This window comes from Falco biarmicus, chromosome 1 (genome assembly GCF_023638135.1).
Source record: "Falco biarmicus isolate bFalBia1 chromosome 1, bFalBia1.pri, whole genome shotgun sequence".
Lineage (NCBI taxonomy): Eukaryota > Metazoa > Chordata > Aves > Falconiformes > Falconidae > Falco > Falco biarmicus.
This window is the reverse complement of record NC_079288.1, coordinates 110690408-110717079: the sequence shown is the minus strand read 5'-3', so window position 1 is coordinate 110717079 and position 26672 is coordinate 110690408. Positions and strand designations below refer to the sequence as shown.

Below are 26672 nucleotides of genomic sequence, written 5' to 3'. Positions count from 1 at the left end.
CTACACCTATAGATAGTTCTAGTATCTGTATCTACAGCTACCTAGACTATTGGTGCCTATGCTTAGGGAAGCTTAAGTCCCTGCGATGCAATGCAACTACCAGCAAGAAGGTTCCTTGCAGAATCATTTCTGATGTAGCTAAATGCTACTGAAATGAACCAAGCAGCTGTGCCGGCTGCAGATCAGCCAGTCAGTGATCCATAGGAGATCATACCGTTAAGTTCCTTATTCCAGCTGACACTGCAGAATCACAAGGTGGTTTGGCTTGGAAGGGAACTTTAAAGATCATCTAGTGTAACCCCTCTGCTGTGGCCTGGGACATCTTTCACTATATCATGTTGCTCAAAGCCCTGTCCAACCTGACCTGAACACTTACAGTGATGGGGTACCCCATAGCTTCTCTGGGCAAACTTCCAGTGTCATCAACCTCATTGTAAAAAATGTCTTCCTTATGTCCAAACTAAATCTACCCTCTTTCAGTTTAAAACCCTTGCCTCTGGTCCTGTCACTGCAGGCCCTGGTAAAAAAAAATCTCTGTCATTCCTATAAGCCCCCTTTTTTTATACTGAAAGGCTACACAAAAGTCTCCCATAATCTAGCAAGCAATCCAAACTATAATACAACTGTTTAGGTATTTAACAAATGGTTACAAATATGCTCATGAACTAGCATAGATGTACAAACCTACTTGCGTTAATATGCAGAAAGATCAACTGTTTAAAGCTATGCATTCACTTCCCAATACCTCTTGTACTGCATTTCTGTACTTCCTTCACACAAACTAAAGTTCTAAATACAACTCCTGGCCTGAAGTTTTTCCAATCTAAGGTATTTAATGTTGCACAGAAAAGTCAAGGAAACCATCCTCATATTTCCTCTTCCTGCAGGACCCAGCCAAGAACAGCATTTTTGATAGCCTCTCAAGATTTGCAGGAAGAAAGCAAGCATTTAACTCAGTACAATCTCTGTGGATAAACACCAAACAGATTTCCCCACTCAAAACTTCTCCCTTCTCCCCCCCGCTCCAATTCCTTACTTGTCTAGGGTTACGTGCTTATTAACAGAAGCAAGACAGATGAGAAATAAAACAGCATCCCATGCAATCACTACCACACAAGATCACTTATGCTAACAATCTGAGCCATTTACAGCCAGCCAGCGACAGTGCAGGCAGCTGGGCTCAGCTCAGTGGACTTCAATGCTATCTTTCTGACCTCAACACCATGGGCTGCAGTGCCTGGGAGGCCAGCCTTTCAAACATCCTTTGGAGTGGCGGATGCAGTGAGTGGTCCTCGTCAGCCAGAGCAGCACTGCATCTTTGTAGAAGTCGTGCATGGAGCCCAGCTTCGCACATGACTTGTTGGTTTCTCTCTGTGTGCACTAGAGATTGCAGGATATTGGCCACTGCCAGCTGGAGATCCAGTGCATGCTGGGGGGAAAAAAAAAAAAAAAGCACACAGCTTGAGAGAATGCAAGCTGAGAAGGCAAATAAAAGAAAGCCTTTATGCAAAATAATTAAAAACAAACTACCATTAGCAATAAATACAGAAAATGTCATGTACTTAAATATATATGTGTGTGTGTGTGTGTGTGTGTACACCTGTGTGTCAAGAAACATTTCTGTCTCTTTATGAAAAAGGATAATAAGATATATGAAAGATTACACAACTATTGTAAAGAAAAACAATGCACGTATGGAGGGTTAAACTAACCTTTCCTTTTTGCCAGAAGAAGTAAGCCCGTTTAGAAATTCTACATGCTTAGACTGTACTAAGAACTTTTATGACTGCTAAGGTAATTCTAGTAACTTAACACACAATCATAAACCCACTTAGGTTGGAAAAGACCAAAGATTCCGGAGCCCAACCGTTAAACTACCACTGCCAAGTCCACCACTAAAGCATGTCCCCAGGTGACCCATTTACATCTACTTAAAATACCTCCAGGGATGGTGACTCAAACACTTCACTGGGCAAGCTGTTCCCATGCTTGACAACAATTACATACAGAAATTTTCCTAATATCCAGTATAAACCTCCCCTGGCGCAACTTGAGGCCGTTTCTTCTTGTCCTACTTCTTGTTACTTGGGATGACTTACTCCTACCTGCCTACAGCCTCCTGTCAGGCAGTCGCAGAGAGCGATAAGCCCCCCCAGGCTCCTTTTCTCCAGGCTAAACACCCCGGCTCCCTCAGCCGCCCCTCACAACACTTGTGCCCCAGCCCCTTCCCCAGCCCCGCTGCCCGTCTCTGGACACGCTCCAGCCCCTCAGTGTCCCTCCTGCAGCGAGGGGCCCAAACCTGAACACAGGATTCCAGGGGCGGCCTCACCCGTGCCCAGTGCAGGGGGACGGTCACTGCCCTGGTCCCGCTGGCCACGCTGTTGCTGACACAAGCCGGGATGCTGCTGGCCCTCCTGGCCACCTGGGCACGGTGCTGGCTCATGCCCAGCCGGCTGCCCACCAGCACCCCCAGGCCCTTTCCCCCCAGGCGCTTCCCAGCCGCTCTGCCCCGGCCTGGAGCGCTGCGTGGGGCCGGTGTGACCCCAGGGCAGGACCCGGCACTCGGCCTTGTGGAACCCCATCCAAGTGGCCTGGGCCCGTGGATCCAGCCTGCCCAGACCCCTCTGCAGAGCCTCCTGCCCTCCAGCAGATCAGCACCCCTGCCCAGCCGGGTGTTGGCTGCAGACTCGCTGGGGGTGCACTCGATCCCCTCGCCCAGATCACAGACCCAGATCACACGAACCAGGACTGGCCCCAGCGCTGAGCCCTGGGGAACACCACGTGTGCCCGGCCGCCAGCTGGATGTGGCTCCATTCCCCACCCCCCTTTGGGCTCGGCCAGCCAGCCAGCCTTTTACCCAGCCCGGAGTGCACACGTACAGGCCGCGAGCAGCCGATTTCCCCAGGAGATGCTGTGGGACACGGTGTCAAAGGCTTTACTGAAGTCCAGGTAGACAGCACCCACAGCCTTTCCCTCATCCATGAAGTGGGTCACCTTGTCACAGGAGGAGATCAGGTTCATCAAGCAGGACCTGCCTTTCATACACCCCTGCCGGCTGGGCCTCATCCCCGGGCTGATCTGCACATGCTGCGTGATGGTGCTCAGGATGACCTGCCCCGTAACCTTCCCCATCACCGAGGTCAGGCTGACAGGCCTGTAGCTCCCTGGACCCTCCTTCTGGCCCTTCTTGTAAACGGACACCACATTTGGTAACTTCCAGTCAACTTAGACATCCCCAGTTAGCTAGGTCTGCTGGTAAATGATGGCAAGTGGCTGAGTGAGCGGTTCCCCAGCTCCCTCAGTACCCTCGGCGGTCCCGTCCTGCCCCATAGACTTGTCTGTGTGTCCAAGTGGAGCAGCAGGTCACTGACCATTTCCCCTTGGATTATGGGGGCTTCATTCTGCTCCCCATCATTACATCTACAAATTTTAAAATATCTGCAACACAACTGTCAAATTAATGCCCCGAAGACAGAAAGTTGCCACACTGATCACCAGTAGAGCACAAGAAAGAGGAGTCAAGTCTAGTAATTCTTGTAAGCTTTCAGATTTTTTTTTAATTACTTTTTTTATTTAAAGAAAGTGTGTTCTTCAGGGAAGACATCTCAAACAAGAAATACTTTAGAAACTCCAGAAAATGTCCAACAAATCCTTTACATCCAAACCACCAGTAGAGGTTTTGCTTTGGGAATTGTACAAAGGAGGCCATAGAATTTTGGAAGTAGAACACAGTCCACCTATTTCAAACAGCACATACACAGCAAGGCATAATGTCCAATCCCATGTCCTCCTCATACTACACGTTAACACAATACATCAGGGAAAATGTGAATTAATCACAGTGTTTAGAGACTTGATCTGATGGTCACTGCAGAAATTTCTTTAAATTTACATTGTTGCCAGGAGTTTGAAAGAGACAAAACAAAACAAAGCCTATGAAATAAACTTATTTCTATCAGTCCTCTAAGTCACCAGTTATTCATCTGTGAAATGTATTAGTTTCTCAGCACAAAATGAGACTACATAATTTGTTTTCCTATTTGCCATAGCCAACCTTTTTCCCAGTCACTCTCAAAACTTAAGACAGCAGAAATTTTTTTCCCTACCTCTGGGTGTGTAGCTGATCCAACAGAGGCCAGAAGATCCAGCATCGCGAGCATAGCACCAGGGTGGATAATGACTGCATCAGAGCTTTGTATGGATGTGGGTCCTGTTTGGAGTTTCATATCAGTTATGTTTTTCTGAGGGCAAACAGGTGGTGTTGAAACAGAATGATATGCATGCCTGCAGGACAGAAAACATCCCGTGGTTACAACACCCATCTATTACGAGCTTTGCATATTTCAAACAGATGTAAAGTTGAACTGGCCTATAGACATTACTCCCCTCTCCCTTCTCTTCCCTCAGACCAAGTACTTTCCTCTTCTCAAACCTGTTGGACATGTTTCCCCAAAGACAAACTGGAAGAGTTTCAATCTCTCAACTATGCTTGAACTCAGAAGCCTTTTCCCCAGGTGCTATGCAGTTTGAAGAACGGAAAGGTTGCCTTTATTGCCTCCCTCTTTTCATTCTAGTTGTGGTAGCAGCACACAGCAACAGCAGCATGCAAGCCATCACTGCTCCTGTTCTGGAGAATGAATTCATCTCTGAATACGTTTCTCCCCATTTGCTTTTCATTAACAACTGACTACAAAACACGCTATCACAAAATGCTCAGCAATCTCTGATTAGCCTACAAGAACAGAAAGTATGATCTCAGTCTTTCTGTAACTGCTATGGCAATTTAGTTTTACATAAAGCTGCTTTATTCTGATCAAGGGAAAAGAGGCTTTGACACTGACTTAGAAGCAACCACTTGTGCTGAGAGTTGTAGATGTGTTTCTCATTGAAACTCAGAGTTATCAGCTTGATGCCATTTTTCTATCAGCAGAAGATTCAACACACAAACAGCATGAGCAGCTTACTGAACATATGCTTTCAAGATGTTGCTTTCAAAGCAAAAGACAGCTCGAAAGGCTCACGCTCACCATGAAAACAGAACAAAAACCACAACCAAAGTCACCCATATTCTTACAGTATTTAACATATATTCTTATATGTAAAAAGAAAGAAAACAAACTCTGTGTAACCATTTTTCTTGCAGATCAAATATCACCTGCTGTTTTACAAGAAGTGAATCCAGCGAAAAACGGGTCTCTTCCTATCAAATCAGTTGAGACACTTTCTCTCGTGTTCTCATTGACAAGAGATTTACCCAACCCCTAACTCTAACAGAAATAACACTTGGAGACTCACTGTGCCTCACCCATTAGGCACTTCCAACTAGGAAATCTTTTCTCCTGGGGGAAAAACAGGACGTAGATGGGAGACGAGGATGGCTGCAAGTGCAATTCTGTCCTAAACACTCTGAACGCTGCATCTCAAACACACCTGTACCCACCCCAGCAAGAAACTTCATTTGTGGAGAAAGGCTGAGGCAATGGATTATTTAGCCTAAGACAGGACACTAGAAAGTACAGCACAACCTTCTTGTGCTGGTTGGAAAATAGGCTGGATAAATAACATTCCAACAAAAGTGTTTCTATTGAAAAGGCTAATAGCAGATCAACAACTCTGCATCTGAACAATCCAAGAGCACTTTTTAAAAGAGAGTTTTGGAAGAAAGATGAAATTACTGATGCTTTATTCAGCTAACACTGACGGCAAACATGAAATAGTATGGAAATTCTATTGTAACCACTAAAAAAAAAAAAGCCTGCCCAAATAAATTTTTCTAGTGTTTTTCAGACTCTCTAACCATCAATTTCCTAAACTTCTCTAGCAGACTCACCGACTGAAACATCTGGCAGGCAGAAGGCAGCTTTGTTATGCCTTTCAAAATTAAGTGGAATTAAGAACAGCAGAACAATTGGTAAATACTGTCATAGAGAGATGTTATCTCAACCCTGTTCTGTCTTAATGCAGAGACTGAAACATGGGCAATTGTTTCTCATGCATCCTAGCACTCCATCTGAAGAAAACTGCTACTGCTTTCCAATGTCACCTTGAGTGTCTCAATGCAACTTTTAAAGGACACAGTTTAAAAACTCAACATCCATTTGTATTTTAGAACGCTCTTCAGTCTAGTGAAATTCCACTCCCCAATACACTCCTGAAGATCAAGCTTCTATCCACTTTTAAGCATAAATTTTATTTCTAAGCACTCTCATCTGCACTATTACATTCACCTCATTAGGTAAACTCTGAGGCTGTAACACAGTAGTACAGTGACAGCCCGATAAAAACATGAGCCATTGCTCAGTATGATTCATGAATAAGCACATGATCCTGGCCTGAAACGGTCTAGACTTCAATATTACATACAACAAACTGAAAAGGGAAGACAGGCAAGGCTAGCCTAGTTGCTTTTCTGTTAGCAATCGAAGTAAAAGTTATGTCCTTCAAGCATGTATTATTGGAAGTGTCCACATAGTTTTAAAATACATTCTGGTTTTTCTATATAAGGAACACTTGTATCAAAACAACCAAAAAAAGTTCAAAAAGATTTCCTAGGCAGGGAAAATAAAATAGATCCTACAAAATCCTGCCAAAGGATTTGCACTATGGGTCAGTGCAAAACCTGCAAAAAATAAATTTAACCATGCTTACACATTTTTTTAGGATCCTTTTAAAGGAGAAGAAGGGAAGAAGGAGACAATGGAAAAAGGCACCTGAAGATGACAGACAGCTCACACATCTGTCTAATTTAACAAAAAATAAAACTGAAAAAAATATTTAAGTTTAAATTATATAATTAAGTACAAATCTTTATAAGAATTATAACACTATTTTCATCTGGAAAGAAATACATAAGGTTTATTATAGATAAACCCCCTGCATATCATTCCCCAGAATAATCACCATCCAAACTTTGTGAAAACAATGGCTGAAGTATTTTAAAGTTAAAGCTACATTCTGTTCTCTACTTCACCTTGTCAGGCCCAAAGCATCCTCTCAGAGAGCGAGAGGGAGTGTGCCTTGTGTCAAGGTAAGCTTTTTCTACCAAAATCTCCAGCTATCAAACAACCAGCACAAAGCTGTAGTTTTTCATTCAAATTATACAGGAGAGGTAGAAGAACAATGCACTCCAGACAGCAGGGGGGACACATATGCACTCCCATCCCAACGCATGTGCTTAAGCAGTCCTACCTACTCTGTTTACATAAGGATAACACTTGGAGGACACCATTCCTCAGGGAATTTACAGTTTTGAGAAGTGGCAGAGTATCTGAGAGAGAATATTAGCACATCTATGTATCCAGAACCATTCTAGACTGTGTGCATCAAAACCAGAACTGTACTATTTTTGATTGTAAGAATCATTTGTTTGCATAGTGTCTGCTTGCTCTTTTAGCAAACAACACGGGGCGCTCTCTCAGGCGCTTGTCTTAAGAGTCAAAAGGCAGAAATCCAGGCCACAACAACAAGGGAGATCCCAGGAAACAAAGTAAAGGAGACAGAAAACAAGAAAAGCGCAAACACTTCTCTCAGAAGAGTTAATTTCAACAGAATCTGACTGTACCTGACATTTTAAAAGAGGAAAAAAAAAAAAAATACCATTGGACTAAAATGTTTATTTTTGAAAGAAGGAAGATCCCAGCTATTGGCACTGAATTCACCAGGAATGACAAACATGACACTGAACAACTGTGAGAAAGTGACAGCTGCTCAAACAGACCTTTTGAAAAGCCTAGCCCTGTCTGTTTTTTTACTTGAAAACATGCTTTACAGAAGAGATCTGAAAAGTTGTACAGGCCAGAATGATGATTCTTTCTGTGCACTTTTGCTTGGAGTCTTACACAACTTGTTATCACCCAAAGGCCTTTTTTGTTTGTTAAGATCCATATCAAACACACTCCTTCACCTCAACAAGTACCCACATTACTATACAGGTGCTTACCTAAATCGCCCAAAGCATCCCAAGGGATACTGACTTTTTAAACCATCCAATCTTTAACTCACCTTTTATCACATGGCTTTCAGATTTCATTTTCAGTACTACAAAAAAAACCACACAGGAAGCCTAACATAACTTTCATATATACATATATTTATATTTTAAGTACCAGGCTGCACCAGCTACCCATCTGGCACACTTTTATTCATTATGCCCTGGAGTCAGCTCCTGCTTGGCACGCATTGCATGCATTCTGCTGCAAGCCTTTGCGTACCTGCGTGTTTGAGTAATTCAGTGAACCTCAGCAGCCATGCCAGTTATACCTGGCAGAACAGCAAAATGTAGTAAAGGAAAAGGCAATCCATAATGCTACAGAGATTAATATCAGAGCTGCAGCAGTAAAATCCTCCCCAGGAGGCTGTTTTCCTTTAAGTTGCTTCAGAGTAAGCAAGAGGGAAAGGAGTTTGGCAGCTAAGGTTTTTCCTCTGTGAACAGCAGTTGCTGCATTTGCTCATAAATGCCTCAGTGTCAGAAAAGAAAGGAAATGACAGTCTAAGATGTTCTGGTTTATTGGAAAAGTTGCCTTGCCCAAGCCAGTCCCTGACTTGGGTAATATCACTCAGAAAGACAAAAAAAGGCTTCTCTTTACTAACTTGCTCAAGTACAAACATTTCCTTTCAAAGCAGTTTCCAAAAGCAAAATCTGTTACATTCCAAATACGAAACTTGGTGGCATATTTTAAGCCACACACCAAGGAAGAATGATAGTATTTTCTACACATGACACCTGCACCTCAGATAACCTATTCTTTCAAACGTCTTTTTAGTGTCAGAAGCAAATCTCTGCCTAACCTGCATTTTCAGAAAATAAATGGCTGCCCTCTTCCACAGGGGCTCCAGGAAAAATCTCCTTTTCTTCATTTGCACAGGCCTGTAAGTCACACTATTGTTGAATCAGTAAACTTTTTTTTTTTTTTTAAGAGAAAATAATCTATCAGACAGTAAGATGCATAAGAAAAGACAGCAGCTTGGCAGGGAAGTAGATGTTAGGATTTCTGAATTGTGCTATTGGTGCTTGCTTTTCAAACCTTTTAATTTAGCATGCCTCTACATCATTTGTTAGTCAAGTACTGACAGGTTCACTGTTTATTTTTCATTCTGTGCAATTACTAACACCCCATCCACCTTCCAACTGAAAGTATCTTTTCTTGATAAATCAGTCAAGAAAACAGAAATCCTGCTGTATTAATTGGTCTACTAGCATAGTCTGAACTACTTTGAACTGCTCCTGAGTGTGTCATTTATACCTCCCTTAGATAATTTCTTATACTAGACCTTATTTGGTTTTGAATCATGAACTCCATGCAGTGCTTCAGGAGTCTGGAGACATCTTTAATCCCATCTGTTAGAGTCACTACGAAACATACCTTTACATTTATTTTATTCAGTAAACATACAAGTGAAAATGCACACCTCAGAAAGAAATAGCAACTTGAGAGAAAAATTCCCCCAAAACTGAGAAACACAACAGTGAGAGAGAAATCAGAAGTGAGATCAACTTCTCTTTGAAGGGTCGGTACCTTTTCCTGGACAAAGCTGGCGTACCCCAGGGAGAGGGGAGAGAAGTCTCATTTGTCAGGCAAGGAGGGATCTGTTCTGCACGACTACAGACAAAACAGACAGGGGTAGGACAGAGAGGTTAGAGAAGAAACCAGAAGCCATAAGCTTGTTAGTTTTACAAAAGCACCAATAAAACCATTAATAGGATCTATTTTTCAGAAACAACACAGGTGAGACGAAGGACACTACAGAACAACACGCATCAGGTAAAACATGGACATGCAAAACATATGCTTGTTTTACAGTAGGACTCTGCAGCGCTTGTTCATTATTCTGCAGAGGTTTACTGATATGACCACACCAGCGAAACAGAACATCTTTCAGTGTTGAAGAGTGGAAATTGAGAGGAGAAAGTAAAACCTCAGTAAATTAAGCATAACTAACATGAGTAAGAAATAAAAAGCAATGTAAACTTTAGGAAGAATGATGATCAGAAAATTTAAGAAGAAAGAATGCAGTCATGGAAGATTACAGCCAAAAAACACCAAAAGATGAACTTAATGAGATAACTTATGCAAACAATACCAGGGGATTTACTTACCCCTTTGACCCTTCATACTCTACTGTCAGCCAGTGTTATAACTTCTACAGTACATCCAACACATTTTTAATATGCCTTTCCCTGCCCCTAGCTAAATGCCTTAATGATACTTTAAAATGAGATCAAGTAGATTGATTTCTGGTTTTGGCTTTTAGTTTGGGGGTGGGTGGGTGGGTGTGTATGTTGTTGGTTTGTTGTTTTTTCTTTTTATGTTTTGTTTGTGGGGTGTTTTTTTTTAAGCAAGAGAAAAGCATTAAGATTTGCTGCTTTGGAGGCAAAATGTTAAAACGTTCATTAGCAAGAACACAAAGTTTGTACTACTAGTCAGCTAGCTTAAGAAAGCCTGACCAACGGGCAGCTCCATTAATACCTCAATGTACACAGCCATACCTTCAACACTTGGAAAATCAGACCCTGTTTTGACTAACTAGGTAGCCCATCTTATTAAAACAGGGTCACATGTATAAATAGCTGGGGTGCAGAAGCTCCAAGGTCCCAGAAACTAAGCTTAGACCTGTGATTTACTTTTTTGTACCTTAAATTATGGTCGAGAACTATTTTAAGACAAGCCAATCTTCAACACATATTTCATTAAGTTTTGTTGTGATTTTGAATCAACTTTAAGACACATATTACTGTTCATTTCAAATCTCAAGTATAATTTAAATTCTAATTGTTTAACTCTAGGAGAGTCTCCCAGTTAAATTAAAAAACCCCAGTAATTTACAGACTAGTTAGAACTTTAAAGAACATACCAATCCATCTAAAACAAGATGTCTAGTCTAGATGTGTTCAGTAACAAGGAGGCTCAGAGGAGACGTTATCGCTCTCTACAACGACCTGAAAGGAGGTTGTAGGCAGGTGAGGGTCCATCTCTTCTCCCAAGTAACAAGCAACAGGACAAGAGGAAGAAGCCTCAGGTTGCAACAGGGAAGGTTTAGATCAGATGTCAGCAAAATTTTCTGCACTGAAAGGGCTGTCAAGCATGGGAACAGGCTGCCCAGGGAAGTGGTTGAGTCACCGTCCCTATTTAAAAGATGTGTAGATGTGGTAATTTGGGACATGGTTTAGTGGTGGACTTGGCAGTGCTAGGCTAACAGTTGGACTCAACAACCTTAAAGTGTCTTTTCCAACCTAAACGATTCTATGATTCTAAATTTGTCATTAAATTATCTAATTACTTAAAGTCCCATATCAAAGAAAACATGAAGTTAAGGTGTGATGTTCAAAACCCAATTTTTCATTTGACTTAATAAAAATACAAAAATCTAGTAGTTCTGTACAACAAAGCAACCAGACAGTCTGCCTATCAATCAACAGGTTGCTTCAACACATCAAATGTAACCATAAACTGACACCCCTATCCTAATTGCTGCCATGACAAAAACATTCAGCATCAGAGAGAACGCTGCATACCCTGGAGAACACCAGTAAGCTAAGTCAATATTTGGTCAGATGTTGACACCTTCTATTCCTCTCACTGGTGTGAGGGAACAAAGAAATCAATTGAAATAGAAATACAAAAGTTTGCAATGAATGTATTCAACGAAAACTATTTGTGGGAACACTGCAGGGGGGTGGGGGGTGGGGGTGGCAGGTACAACAGGAAGAGAAAAATAATAATAAAAACAAGCAGCAAAGTTCATACCTGTCAAAAGAATCTGTTGCTACCTTGTAGAGGTAAATAAAAAGTTTGCTGCAGTGTCTTAGTGTAGGTGACACAGAATCCAGGGATATTAGGTCATCCTCCAAAAGTCTTTGAAATAGTTGTGTATTTGAAGGGAAGACATTCAAGGGACTTATTTTTCTCAAGTCTGAGAAGCAGCCAAGTAATCGAACAGCATCTGCCAGTTTTTCATACTGGATCTCTGTTTTGAAGAAATGAGAGTTGGCTGGCTCATAGCGCATTGCTGCAGTCAATGTGCAGAACACAGTGTGAAGCAGTTCAAACACTTGATTCTGGTTTACTTTCTCCCAGCCATTCTTAGGTGGTGAGCACAAAGATCTTTCCATAGCAACGAGTAAGGATGTGACATACACAAATCCACCAACTTTTCTAAAAACAGTTCTTGTGCGGTGACTTTCTCTCAGCACTGAGAGGAGGGCCTATGGACAAAACAAACAATCAAAACAAAGAAGAAAAAAAAGCAGCAGGCATTACAAACAGCTTGGAAAAAAGTAGGACTGCTTTTGTTTGATATGCTAACAAAATCCTCCTGTCATTTGTCAGACTTTGGTAATGCCTGAAGTCTCCAAAGATCAGCTTTGTACTGTAAGAGTCCCCATCTTCAAGAGCTTACAAAATAAAAAGAGAAAACGTGGTGGGGGAAAGTAAAGCTTTGCCCTTAATTTAGAAATAAGAAATTCAGGAGGTAAATAAACCTTCCAACAGAAGAGACTTGACCAAGCCTAGAAGAGAACCCAAAATCCCCAGGTAATTCCCTTAGTGATAAGGCAGAGACTACAGCTATTGGAAAGAAATATACTCTGCCATCATACTTCACAAACAATTTCAAACAAAAGTGGGCAAACAATTGGCTGTAGCAATGAGACATCTAAACCTCAGACCATCTTAACACAGGTGTGCTCAAAATCTACAATGCATAAGCACTTGGCAGCTATGAAGCCACAACAGCACTCAAAAGATAACGGCACCAAAGAATTAGTCCAAAAATTCACTTAGTTTTAGCCTTCCTCTATAATGAAACCCATAAATCTCTGCATTGAGTGAAACCCAATCTTAAGAGTTTCTGTTCAAAAATAAGCCTGAGAGAAACAAAAATGGATAAAACCTTCTTTGCTGAACAAATACAAAGCCACAGTATAAGAAGTCGAAACTACATGAATATAGCCACTAGAGAATAATAATACTCATTTAATCTGTGAAATTTGGGGGTGGGGAAGCCCATCCACCCAAGCAGACACAAACAAAAAAACCAGCTGTCACGGAAAGTTTGACCCACATGTGAATATGGAATACAGAAGAAAAAGTACCTCTACATGAAGCACCACAAACAACAGAAAGATGTTATTGACACAGAAAGATAGGCTAAGAGGGACAGGGAATCTTCCACGACCAAGAGTTTACTAGTTGGTTTTTTTTCGTTTGTTTTTTTTGTTGTTGTTAAAGAACTCAGAAGGTGAGTACTGAAATAGTTAAGACTGTCATTCCTTTGAAGACAGTATCTCCTTTCCTGCCAAAGCTGGATTAACAGTAAGAAACACATCACTGCACCATTCTGGGCTGTCAGTTTCATAACCAAAAGTTCTGAAAGCAGCACTGATGGAAGATAAATACAACAGGTCAGATGAAGGACAGAAACCCTAACTTTGGGTGTTAAGTCCACTGGGGAACTGCAATATCCTTTCTCTCCCCTTAAGTATCATGAATGAGACATGCTCAAAACCAACTGTAGACCCTGATAGACAAAATGAGTCAAATGAATCATTTTGTTACTAGCTTTCCTTTCTGTCTTTTGGAATAATATATAGCTGCTCATCTATCTGTCAGAGAAGTATTACAGCTCCTTTTAACAGAGATGAACCTAGATGTCTCAGAGTTCTCTCTGGTAAGACTCATTTACTTACTACTACTTGCCTCAGCTTTTTTATCCTGAAATAACATTATTATGTTAATCTACAAAAATAACATTAGCTATTCTAAGAAGAAATTATAGGTCTAGATTAGCAACAGCAAATCTAATACAACAAAGAACAGATGAGAGCTTTCTCTCTCCTCCACTCACAGCCTTACCCTCCTACCTTTCCACTATTTTGCTTAAGCAAGCAAGTTCTTCAGCTTTATCTTCTACTATGGTCACTATGATTTACATTTATACTAACTAGTTCAGCATTTATAACTAAAAAAATTTGGTAAAATAAAGTAAATCTGCCACAGGAAAATGCAGGCACTGAAAATAAACTTAAGCGTTACATGCTTGCTTTTTCCCCCCCCCCAAGTACTCTCACTATTTCTAAATGAATAATGCTCTGCTAGGGAAGATTAGCATTAACTGTAGAACCTCATTTCCTACCCACTGAAGCTGATAACAAGTGATGATGCTAAAAACACATACTCACTCACTAGCCTTCATCTCTGATTTGAAACCTGGCATGGACAGATGGAAGAAAATAAAAACCGTGCATCAAATGTATGCGTTTCAACTCTAGAGACAATCTACATTCATTAGCTAAATGCCACCCATCCAATCCAATCCCCTTCTCAATGTTTTCTTTTTTAAAACAGAAGTTTAGGAGCAAGAATCCCAAGCAGTACTTCATTTACCCTTAAGATGTCTGTTTTCAGCTGCAGTTCCGTAGGTGGAGCAGAGTGCATCAGTCCCAACAAAGTGCCCATATCATCTTCTCCACTAGGTGATAACACCAACTGCTGGATGATCATCAGGGCATGCTGTCGACACTGGGGATACTTTACTATGTTGTGCACGCATCTTGCACCGCCAAATTCCCTGAAAATACCTAGTCAAAAAGAGGCGCATGGGGATAAGCACATAAGCAGTATGAAAAATACTATCAGTAACAATTAATGACAACAGCAAAACATGAAAGGTATTTGTTTTCATTTCTACAGATTGAATGGCAGAGGTTTAGCCCTACCGATGTTTAGTGACTTACTACTACTTTTCCACTCCTACCACAAATAACAGCGGAACTTGAATGACATTCTTCTGACAGTATTTTCCACTAAGGGTGTTGAGTACAAGGATGCAGGTCAGTTCTAAGAATTTGCTCAATAACTCTGTTACTCAACAGTAGTTACTCTTTCAGAGTTAGAGCTCAGAGTCACAAAATGAAACAAAAAATACAGCAAATCCTCCATCTTTAGTGAAGACTATATGCTGTTTTGGTTAAGGATAGTGTTCATACTGATTTAGTTCACTGCCAAAAATATAACTAGGCTGCTTCTGGACAAGACAAGCAAACTAGGAACAGTGGTTAAGAAGTTACTTGGTCTATTCACAAAATTTGTAAGATTCTACAGAAGTTTTTTTGTGGCAAGACCTACCACTGTAGAGGTAAAGCTTAAGTCAAATAATGGTTCTCAAGCTTACTAGATACTCAGAAGAACACATGTGCAATATTAACTGAAAATTAAATCAAAATTGATTCTGAAAACATCATAAAACCCAAACCAGAATACACATGGCACATATAATGTGTGTTTAGCACAGTGACAGCACCTAGAATACTGCCCTATCTTAATTACTGAAGATGAAAACAGAGTAGGGAAATAGATCAATGCTGCATTACTGCACCAAAAGCAATCATTTTCCTTGTGACCATAAACTAAAAGAGCAGTTTAAATGACCAAGTTCGGGAATAACAAGCTGGTCAGGACAATGTTTATTCCCTCTAATGTACATATACAAGTCTTCATCCCACTATCCATTGCCGATTTCAGGCCTCCTGCTTTCTCTGATGTTCTTTGGATGAGGTATGGACTTGGACAAGGCAAAAGGAGAGGTCTCAGACCCTGAGACAGTTAAGTGTGTTGCATTCCTTTACAGGCAAAGAGCATCTCCTCAGTGGTCAGGTCTCTTGTTTTCAGAGAGATTGAGGTAACATTTCATTCTTCTCCTACTCTCAGTCCAGGTTCTCTACTATCCAGTGAGCCTGTCTGGGTCTGGACACTCAAAACGTCTTGTTTGAGATTTGGTTATCAGTTATGCGATATTCAGGAAACCTTATCAGAGATACTGGTTGAAAATCAGAAGCCAAGCTTTGCGTGTGGTATGAATCACTGCAAGGCTGCATAATGTCTATTTATGCCTCTGTGATGACCTAAAACCTCTGCTGGCCTCTGGATACAATGCCACTGGGCTTACATCCCAGTCACACTGCGCAGACAGCAACCACAACTTCTTCGATAAATGGTTTAACTCCTCCTGTACAGCTCCGTCGTACTCCTGAACTTGGAGAGCTACTGATGAAATGAGGCCCTTGAAACTCTCCAAGAGTCCTCAGAAACACCTGTGGCATCACCCCACAGTCCTGATGTGTTTTATACTACCGCATGTTGTTTCTCTGGTAAATACTTGGAGATTAACTCAGTACCAAGAAGCAGCAATGAGGTACTGCTGCTTCAGGCAGTATGGAACACCATTAAGCAGCAGCCAAGGATTTGTCACAAGTCAGGTGGATGCTACCACAGTCAGAATATAATCCATACCTCACAGGAACAAGGCTCAGGTTCCACAGATGCTGGCACCACGCAGGTACATATAGACCAGTCCTGTGAACCATCAGCTGCTGCTTCTAAAATACAATGCAGTTCTAGTCCTTCAGAGATGTTAACATCACATACTTAACACCAACTCCTCCTATTCATCTGTAGAAATCAAACAATCCTGAGCTTTTTTGGGTTTCGGGTTGGTTTTTTTCCTCCCCCATTTTCTCCTTATATGGAAGCCCTGCCTTTGCGTCACTCCTTTCTCGCCCATTTCTGACTCTGCCTTTTCTTACATGGCAAAACCAAAGCTGAGCAATAAATACACAAGTATGTAATTGATTCGTGCAATTCATCTGTAATCCATACCAATTCCTCTCTAAAACCTCCTTATTTCAGCCTAATTCACTTGCTGCTTGGTTCATCATTGAACAGATTCATCTGGTAAATCAAAGATCATGGTTTTTTTCCTTTCCATTGACAGGAGAGGTAGCTTGGTGGACAAAAGGGAAGTGGCAAAGGAGAAGCATCTCCAATTCAGCAAAGCTTCTGGCAGTGTCATCCACAGCTTTCTCATAAGCAATCCGACAAAATGGTCTAAGTGCAATAATGACAGACTGAACGTGTAACAAATTGAAACATAGCTTGGAGTAACCTCTGCTTAGCTCCAATGCCTTTCCATTTTGACTAAGGGCATCCAGCTGGTGGTTATCTTGAATGCCATGAATAATTCCTTTCCCAATGGAATGAGGAACTAACTTATCAAGTATACAGACAAAGCCAAGCTCGCAGATGTTGTAAATGCTCAGTGGGTAGAAGTCAAAAGCCATCTTTGAAAATGCTTTGAAACCACAAGCTGAAACACAATAGAACTTGAAAACAAGCACAACAGTGAAATGGGACAGACAGTGCTGGAGATTACTCCAACACTAGGCCTAAATTTAAATAAAATTTTGCCCAGGCAAAAGTAGAAAAGAAACAAGTTACAAGCTTTACATCATTAGCCCAAGAGCTAACATTTAAACAGTGAGCTGTCATCCAAGCTGGACAATTTTCAGCATTTCATTCTTAAGCATTAGTCACAGATTGTATTTTCTCCTACTTAAATGAAAACAAAAACAAAACCGGAAGTGAGAAATCCCCAGTCAGAATTGAGGGAGAAAAAAAAAAAAAAAAACCAACCAAAAAAAACCAAACCACAAACTGCTGAAATAAGGATGTTTCATGGCCTCCAAGGCCAGAAACTTCCTGGTCCCTCAGGGTGGTGTCTGTTTCCCTCCACCTGCTTACTTTCTTTTTCATCTAATAGAAGAGATGAAAAGGGTTTAAAAACAATTATCACCCTTTCCCACCTTTCCCAATCTGTTATTTCAAGCTCTCAGAGACAGTTTTTACTAATACAAGATACACGTACTATGTGTCTATTTCACATACATATGTCTATCACATACATATGTCTATTTCAATGCCACTAAGTCTTGGCTCATGAAACATAACATGAACCTGCCTGACTTAAAAAAGGACACTCGTAACAGAGCCCTATTTATACACAGTGACTGGGAATATGCCTTTGAAAATGAAAAGCCTTCTTCACAAAAGATGCAAGCAATAATAACGACATTTAAGTAGACATGGCACTGTCAACAGCAAACTACAAGTCTAATTATATGCTTAAAATTTTCAATATACAACCTGTGTTACAAGCCCTACTAGAAATTATTATAGTATTGTTGGAGAATGATGGAGTACTGTGGTTGCCTTCAGGTAAACAACAGCAAAGAAACTGAAGTTAAAAAGAAAAACTAGAAAAGCTCTAGTTTATTCTGCCTGTTCTCTCTCTTGCCATTTTTTTCCAGAAAATAAAGTACGTTTTGGTGTGTTTGATTACTTGCCTGAAGATAGAAAGTCAAGACTACTCTGCTTTCAGGCATGATTTTCTGAGTGAGTTACTTATAAATATTTTGACAGTAGTTTCTCTACTCACCTGCATTTGTGTTTGATCCTTGCAGTAGTACTGTTAAGGTCTCCATAACCAATAAAGCCAGCTGCTTTTGGTCCTCAAATGAACTGTTTCTTGAATCACCTAAAAATAATTTCAGAAGCCAGAATCATCATAAAAGTCATTCTTTTGTAAGATAGATCTTGATACTTTCCACCAACAATTTTATTTTCTTTGCCTCCCCAGAGAACTGCAGTTTAACCATATTCCAAAGCAAATTGAGATTTAGTCTACACATGCATTCCTGGGAAAGCTTAACTAAGAATTTTCAGAAAAGGTATTTATAAAGACAAGAATTTAAAACAGAAGTTTCTGAGTACGTGAGCTGTGGCTGACACTGCAGCTGTCTGTGTAGTTTCATATCCCCAACTGCTATTTCTTGAAGCCACAAAACCATACCATGGCTGAAGATTTCACAGGATCTGTTCTTGTTCAGTATTCAGTACTTTAAAGAGAAGTTCCACACAAAAGCATAAAACTACATTCACATCATGACAGTAAATGTGCTGATGATTCAACAGGTGTAACAGATGAACCAACACTGCAAGTGGCATCTTAAACACAGGGTAACACTCCAGAAAAAAAGATTTATTTAATTATTCTAATAAGAAGCAAGCCACAACACAAGGGCATGCGCACCCAGGCAGTACCCTAATCAGATGACAGCTCGGTCCATTCATTTACAGGAATGTGAGAATTACTGTGTTCTTCAATGGAGTTGCTGACAACAAAGCTTTCTAACTAACCAACTGCTGCCACTCACTAATGAAGCTTCAGACAGCAAACTCAGGTGAAACATCCAACAACTATGACTAAAAAATATGTGTCACTGATGCAAACTAACTCAACTTCAGTTTGAATAAAGAATGTAAAAAAAAAAAAAAATTCTCTGTGTGTGCGTGCACATATGGAACTTGGCCCCACATGCTTCACAGGCTAAGCAGCTATGCAGCTTATCTCAGAGATGTCCAGTTCTGGAGATAACTCATTTCTTTTTTATTTTAAATATGCTATTAGAAAAATGTAGAATCAACTTTAAAAAAAAGTCTGCAAACTTGAACACATACTCCTATTAAGAGCTCAGATACATGCTTTATAGTATATTTTCAAAGTTGAGGCTAAACACAATCAAATGCACAAGTACCTTTTGTGAGGAAGAGTCTAGATCAGGGGTCCTCAAACCTTTTAACCAGGGGGCCGGCACGCGGATGAAGTGGCAGGCAGTCATCTGTGGCTGTTTGGATTCCCCCCCCAACCCCCAGCGGGGGGGTCTGTAAATACCGGGGGCCGGATTGAGGACCCTGGGGGGCCGTATCCGGCCTGCGGGCCGTAGTTTGAGGACCCCTGGTCTAGATACTACGTATTGCTCCTTCACTTGCTCTTTTCATGTTAAGTAACAAGTATTAAACCAATACATGAAAAAAACATTTAAAAAGGAAAATACGAACTGCTACTATTTTGCATTCATTCAGCATCTTCATTAAAGCTTGCCTTGAGCTTTTCACAGGACATTGAGAGAAGCAATTGAGCTTCTAAGAAGGCACAGCAGCCCCCACCAGAAGTCAGCCCTTGAGATACATATTCAGACTCTCTCGTTCCTCCTCTTCAGTGCTCACCTCTGCCATTCCCAGCCAAATAAAGACATGTATTAGTAAAATGGAAGAGCACACACTACCTTGATCATTTGGTGCCTGAGTGGGATCTTTCAGAAGGGCTGCATATTTATGAAGAAGATTTACCATCACCTCCAGAAGCCCCACTTCCCTGAAGACATCTTTAAAGATGTAGTCATGACGGGTGAACTTAAGGAGTGTCTTCATGGCAATGATGCTACACTGAAAAGAAGTGCTGGATTTTAAAAGGATGCTCACACTGATCAGTTCTTTACAGGGTATGTAATTCAAGCTGAAGACAACAAATTCCAGCATCTCAAAGTATTTGGTCTGCACTTCTGGAAGTTTAGGAATTTTCTCTGCAAACTGAGACAATGTGTGCTGTGATTCCAAAATGAAGTAGTTGGCATTGTCCGCCATATAAATATTCGTGATGGCATCAAGGATGATTTGTGCTAGATAGTTGGTTTTTGCTCTCAAAAATGCATTCTGGAGGACTGAAAATGCTTGAATATTCCTCACGCTATGACCTAAATCAGGAAATAAAGTGGGATGGGAGGAAAAAAGGAAAGAGAAAGTTCTTAATTGCCATAGACAATGAGTACACTTATTAATAATGATCCATGCATTTTAATAAGTGTGAATAACAGTGTATGTCACGTATAATACAAATATTAAAACTGATTCTTAAAAAAAGCCTTTGCACAATCACTTACATTGCAAAACCTACAATCTCCTGTTTGTTAAGGTGGCATCTTCATCTTTAAAGGTGTTTACATAAGCAGCTAAATGAAAGATCATTTCTTTAAAATAGGCAAACAAACTGACCTATTGTTAAAACGTGCAACGGAATACAGTTCTAGAGACAAAACAAAGCCTGCCTGTCATCTATCCAGGCCACAAAAAGACCCATTACAGCAACAGTAACACGTTCTGTACTCCATAACGTAGAATGAAACTGTCCTCTACAAGGATTCAGCAGGCTAAGTTTAGAGTAACAGCCATCTGTATCCCCTCACTCAACAGAGCAATAAGCAATACTCCTCAGCCAGATTCAAAGCTAGATAACATGCATGGCCACCAAATTATTCTCTTGCTTCCACTCTTTGGCAGTTGCCTGCAAGAACAAGAGAGCTACGTGCAGAGAAACACCACAGGCTGGCACAAAGCTGGCAGTTGCCTGCCTTAGGCAGACAGGCTGCTTTTGCTCAGGTCTGGATTAACAGGCATGAATGACCATACCAGTATCGGGAGGTGGCATGGGGTTGGCTTTGGGAATCAGGCCTGGGAATAAGAAAGCTTTGGCATGGTCCAGTACTGTTAATAATTAGGCAATTAAAACAAAGGGAAAGAGCTGTAAAGTGTAAGGTAGCTATAATAGTAGCACACAAAGACCTCACATGTTTAAAAGCTCAGTCAAACTTCTCGTAAGTACCTTCAAGTTGAATAAAATTTCATTCATTTAGCCGAAGAATGCATCATTTATGAGTGTTCCCTGTGGACCCCAGAATTTTCTATGGGCAGGTATTATTCTACTAAAAAGATGCCTCTAAGCCAACTTTTTCAACTTCTGTAGGAACACTACAAGTCATGGTGGACAAATCCCATGATACAGAAAACAAGTAACAGCAAAAATAATTTAAAAAATAAACAAACAAAAACCAAACAATCAAGAGTGAGAACTTGAAACACATTCTAAACAAAGCATTTAGGATACTCTAACAATAAAATCTTATTTTCAAACAAGCTATAAGTAAACTGTTAATCTGATTTTAAAATGCTTTCATAAACAAAGAATGTTTGTTTATTACATATGCTCTGTAGAATGCTACTCTGTTCACTGTTTATAAACTAAGTTGTCCAATTTGAAAGTAAATTCAATTATCTTTGTGTCTAGCCTCACCAACTTCCCTGCCAGTATCTCTCCTGAAGGCAACAGGAAACTTCCTTGAGAACTAATATGGAACAATTTCACATACCAAAAGAATATTAACATTACATTGTAAGTCACACTCATTTGTTTCTAGAAGGACATTTTCTACATGCTTTCTTTACAATGAAAAATGCTGAAAGGGGGATTTAGGGCTTATTAAATGTGACAGGAACATAAGTAGGGACAGGTACAACTTTTTCTATTCTGATTTACTATCAATAGTTGTTTCAGGCAATCAAGTGGATTAATAAATTATCTTTGATTATTATAAGGACCTCTGAAGAAAGCAAATCTTCACCAGCTCTTCAGGTTTGAAGAACTAAAAGGATTTAAATGGAAGCAATTAAGAAAATGAGCTAATATTGTCTGCACAAAAAGACAACTTGCTAATGTAATGAAAAGCAAGTAAAAGGAACTGAGAAAAGTCATGACAAATACCAGAAAATTATTAAGTAAAAGAATTCCTTTGGAGCCTACAATAGGCTATGGTTCTCTCATATTGTTGTATCAGAAAGGCTGATTAGCTCAAGCAAAAATTAGTATGTTATTATCAAAACATGGAGAAATTAAGCTCTGAATGTGACTATCACCTTCTTTCTCTATTTATTGCAAAGGAAAAACAATTCCCATGAACAATGAACTCTCTCAATACCAGAGAAAGGAAGTCATTGTCCAAGGAACCTAGATATCCAAGAGAAACAGCGAAAGTAAATCCACTAGCCTATAAATCTATAAATGTAACCCTATCACAAAAATTTTTCCTGTGTTCCTGGTATTACTAAATCCCATAAAAAGTTTGAGTAACAAACTAGCTCCACGGTCACTATTAAGTCTTGTATGCAACTAAGGAGTTTAGAATTTATCTGAATTTTAAGTTTATACACAGGATGTGAAAAACAAGTTTGCTTTTATAAAACACTTTCTCCCCTCAGACTTCCTTAACCTTATCTCCATATCATAATTGACTGTGGTTGCAAGTACACCACAGATTTCACCACTCTGAACACTGGTGATGAAACAAGATTTCAGCTCACAAGTTACGCTTGCCTAAGCTAACAGAAAGCAAATGAGGGTGGGGGACGGAAATCAAACCAGCACATCAGCCTTTCACATCAGGTTAGTAAGAGCAGCTTAGAATACCATAAATCAAATCAGTGCATCTCTCCATTATGATGATCTCTTACAATGTCCACACAGAAACTGTCAGCTTTGCAGTGAGAGATATTTGACTCAGCCTTTAATCCTCAGAAGACGAAAGCCCTACACTTTCTTCTTTGGGTACCAACCCCAAAATAGAACCTTTGAGACCAACAGAAGAAAGTATTTGATATGCAATCTTAGTAAAACAACATAGACTCACTTGCAAATGGTTTGTGTAGCACGCAGCTGCTCTGTATTTTGTTGTTTACATTTTAAAAACCAAAATACAAGCAGAGGGAGAAAGAAAGCAGACTCACCTTTGCCTGCAGGCTGTGGGACTGCAAATCCAGGTAGTAGGAAAGGTACTCCAGTGGTAACACCAGCTGGCTTTAATTCATTGACACCGTATGTTGTTAGGGAAGTTATCAAATTAACTAAGTCTTTCAAAGCATCCTTAGATTCAGCCTCTTTTGCCTGTTCTAATCTAAAGAAAACACAATAGATCAAGTTAGCAGCACCAGTTTATTTCAACTCAAATCACTTCAATAAGATCTCTCTCCCATTTTACTCTATTTTAGAGACCACACTTTTAGCGCTCTGTTCCTGCAGTATTTCACAAGTTCTCTGTTCATATTTCATACCATTCAGTAAAACATTATTGGATTTATGAGACCATACATTTATTTGCCATAGAAACTCACCTCATAAATCTTTCCTTGAACTCAATAGTCTGCTAAAAAGCAGTACAGACATGAAGACTTTTAAAACCCTCTTACAAACATGAAGCTATTGGATAGGGAAACACCTAGGTAGTCTGTCATTTAATAAATTCATAATTATTCTGCTAGATTCTATCTGCCACTTTGAGAGCTACTATTTTATGCTAATGAAAAGGTACCTTGGTAGAAGCCTAACACTTAAAAGCACACAATGAAACATCTTCATTAGGACTACCTTTGAACGCAAGACAATAGAAATGCTAACGTCTCATTCCAACCATTGTTCCCCAACAGCAACACATCATCAGACCAAACCCTAAAAACTGACTCCAAACCCCAGAACAATCCTCATTTTCTTTCTACTTCACCAAAAATTACAGAGTTAGTAAGTAATTAAACGTGGTTTAATCTACAGGTCTCAAGAGAAAGCTGGGGATCACAATCTCCTATTTGCTCACACAATGCGAGCTGTGTTTTATTTCTTGCTGACAAGTGACCGTGGGAGGCCTTAGAAACATCTCATTCTGCATCCTCCATCATCTTCTCAGACATGCAGCTGAATCTCCTTCAAGCAGCCATTACAGAAGCACTTAGGTCACTTATTGCCACTCTACTAATCCTCCATATGCCCTGCCCTTTCACATCGTTGAGGCGAAATTACATACTTGCTCCTTTGGTCCTCACAGGCCTCCTCTAATTTCTTATTAAGTCACCTTCTTCACATGTCCTTCTGCATTACCAGCTCCAAAGCCTTTCTTCTTTGGTCCAGATTTCATTACCCCACATGACAATCATCTTCACAACAGTGCCACAGAGCTGAACAAATCTCTGTCAGTAGGTTTGAGCCAAATCATGTCCAGGGAGTATACATTACTGTTGTTCCTCACTGACCAATACATAGGCTTCCCCAAGATGATGCTTTTTTGAAACAAACTGTGTTTTGATTTGAAGACCAAATAAACTAAAACTTACAAGAAACGGCAAGACACATGGCCATGAAAACAGCACTCCCGTTTTGAACCATCTTCCATCTCCTCTATAACACACAAGCCACTAACAAATATACCACACATTGGTGCACACTGTTCATCTTATCCCAGGCATTTCTGCAAGAGTATTAGCAAGTTTTCTAGAGCCACCCTGGAAGAAGTGAGGATAACTTATTCCTATGCTTTTAGCCTTTACTGATGTCAACTGAAGCAGCCAGGTGCTCTCCTTTCTTTCAATCAGACATGCAAACCGCTAGTCTTCCTACACCTCTGTCAGGGATCCCCCACTCTTCGATTTAAAGGATGAGAAAGCTCAGGAGAAAGTATGTTTAAAACACTTGATCTAGAGGGGATTGCTTTTGTACCTGAAAATGAAATTGCTAATGACAGTGTGTTCCCCTCAGATTCCACCTAAACTCTGGCTGACAGTTTCTGAAAAACAGCTGAGTTTGAATTACATTGCTTTGAATGAATGCATGAATAAATATAACATACTCAAAACCACCATTTATATTACAAGAACAACGATTCCTTAACAGGTGTTTTAGCTTTTATGACACAGCAGATAATTTACGACTAATTTTAACTGTGATTAAGAATTTAAAATGCCATGTCTATGTCTGGTATCCATTTAAAACTAACAAACAAAAAAACCCAAAACATACTATGTAGTAGAAAATTTAGTTCAAATTATTTGGGTGCCAAAACCTATCATCCTAGCACACAAAATGAATGGCTTGAACAAGAGAAATAACAACATTTACACCTCTCATTAATGGCCATTACAGAACTGTTTCTAAGCATCTTTGACCCGAGTACACTTCGTAAGGTGTACACTCATAGACATCATTTCCCAGTTTCTGTCTTGGTTTTGTAAAACATATATTTCAACAGCTAAGCATGCTTCTTCAGAACTTCATACTCAAAGCGAGCAACACAGACCAACCATTGATTTTACAAAAATAATGGAGCAGATGCTAATTTGTTGATTGAGAAGAAAAGAATGAAGTTTCTTTCATGGAAAGAAATAAAATCATGGATGGATCATACATCCAAATCTTGTCTGGGCAGGCATTTTCATTGCCATAGTTTGTGATGCATCAGCACATTAGCATTACCTTTAATAAAAAGTACAAATAAAAAAATAATAATAACTATACATATATACACACACACACACCCCCCGAATCCCTGGTAACATGAGTGTTCCCTCCAGCACTCTGGTATTAGAGCTTATGGACAAAAATGTCTCTTCAATACTAAGTAGCATGCACCACACTTATGTATATGATTTTTCGTTACAATAGTATGTTAAAACAAACCAAACCCCAACCAAACCCAAAAATGACCAGTTGCAACCAAAATTTCATGTTCTGAATTCTTTCTAAACATTTAGTACCAATTATTAAGCATCTGCTTTCTTAGCATATACAGAAACACTTAGTAATAAACCAGTACCGATGAATAAAAAGTAAACAATGTAGTTTCATAAATTGAGAGAAACACATAATTTCATGTTTTGTTTCTAATATCCTAATTTCATAATAACCTATAATCAGTTATTTGTTCAAACCTATTCTTTACTAAGAAATCTCTTCAGAAAAAGTTCAGTGATTTGTCTGCATTCCTTCAACCACTTTCTGCATACCTGAGGAGGAGGTCACAGAGGAAGTTGTATCCTTGCCATATCCTAAAATCATCCAACAGCGTTTGGGATACATCACTGGAGTCTTTGAGAAAACAAGAAAGTCCAGCAAACATCTCAACTATTTCTAGGGGAGAAAGGTCATCAGACTGCTGCATGTTCTGAACACACGTGGACAAACATTCCTTTTCTGCAAAGAATTGCAATTAAGAAATTTGGAATTTTACTGACATTAATCACAGCAAGAAGCATAACTAGTACAAGAATCACAGCAATAAGGTAACTGTTATTTAACTATCTTTTATCACATAACATAAGAGCACTTCAACACAAGCAGGATTCTCAAGCAGT

General features: G+C 40.0%; 1 protein-coding gene across 4 annotated transcripts in view; it reads right to left on the bottom strand.

Annotated features, from left to right (window-relative positions):
* Window positions 1-26672, bottom strand: part of WDFY3 (WD repeat and FYVE domain containing 3) — a 185233-nt gene that overhangs the window by 75092 nt on the left and 83469 nt on the right. For 3 of the 4 annotated variants that reach the window (XM_056360682.1, XM_056360704.1, XM_056360693.1), the window contains exons 8-16: window positions 26325-26511; window positions 23286-23452; window positions 19958-20425; window positions 18268-18366; window positions 14382-14575; window positions 11745-12202; window positions 9516-9599; window positions 4107-4284; window positions 1215-1429 (exon numbers count right to left, since the gene is read on the bottom strand). In XM_056360682.1, coding sequence (XP_056216657.1) covers window positions 1215-1429; window positions 4107-4284; window positions 9516-9599; window positions 11745-12202; window positions 14382-14575; window positions 18268-18366; window positions 19958-20425; window positions 23286-23452; window positions 26325-26511 — 2050 coding nt within the window. The remainder of the gene's footprint in view (window positions 1-1214; window positions 1430-4106; window positions 4285-9515; window positions 9600-11744; window positions 12203-14381; window positions 14576-18267; window positions 18367-19957; window positions 20426-23285; window positions 23453-26324; window positions 26512-26672) is intronic. The other variant, XM_056360714.1, reaches the window with a different exon arrangement.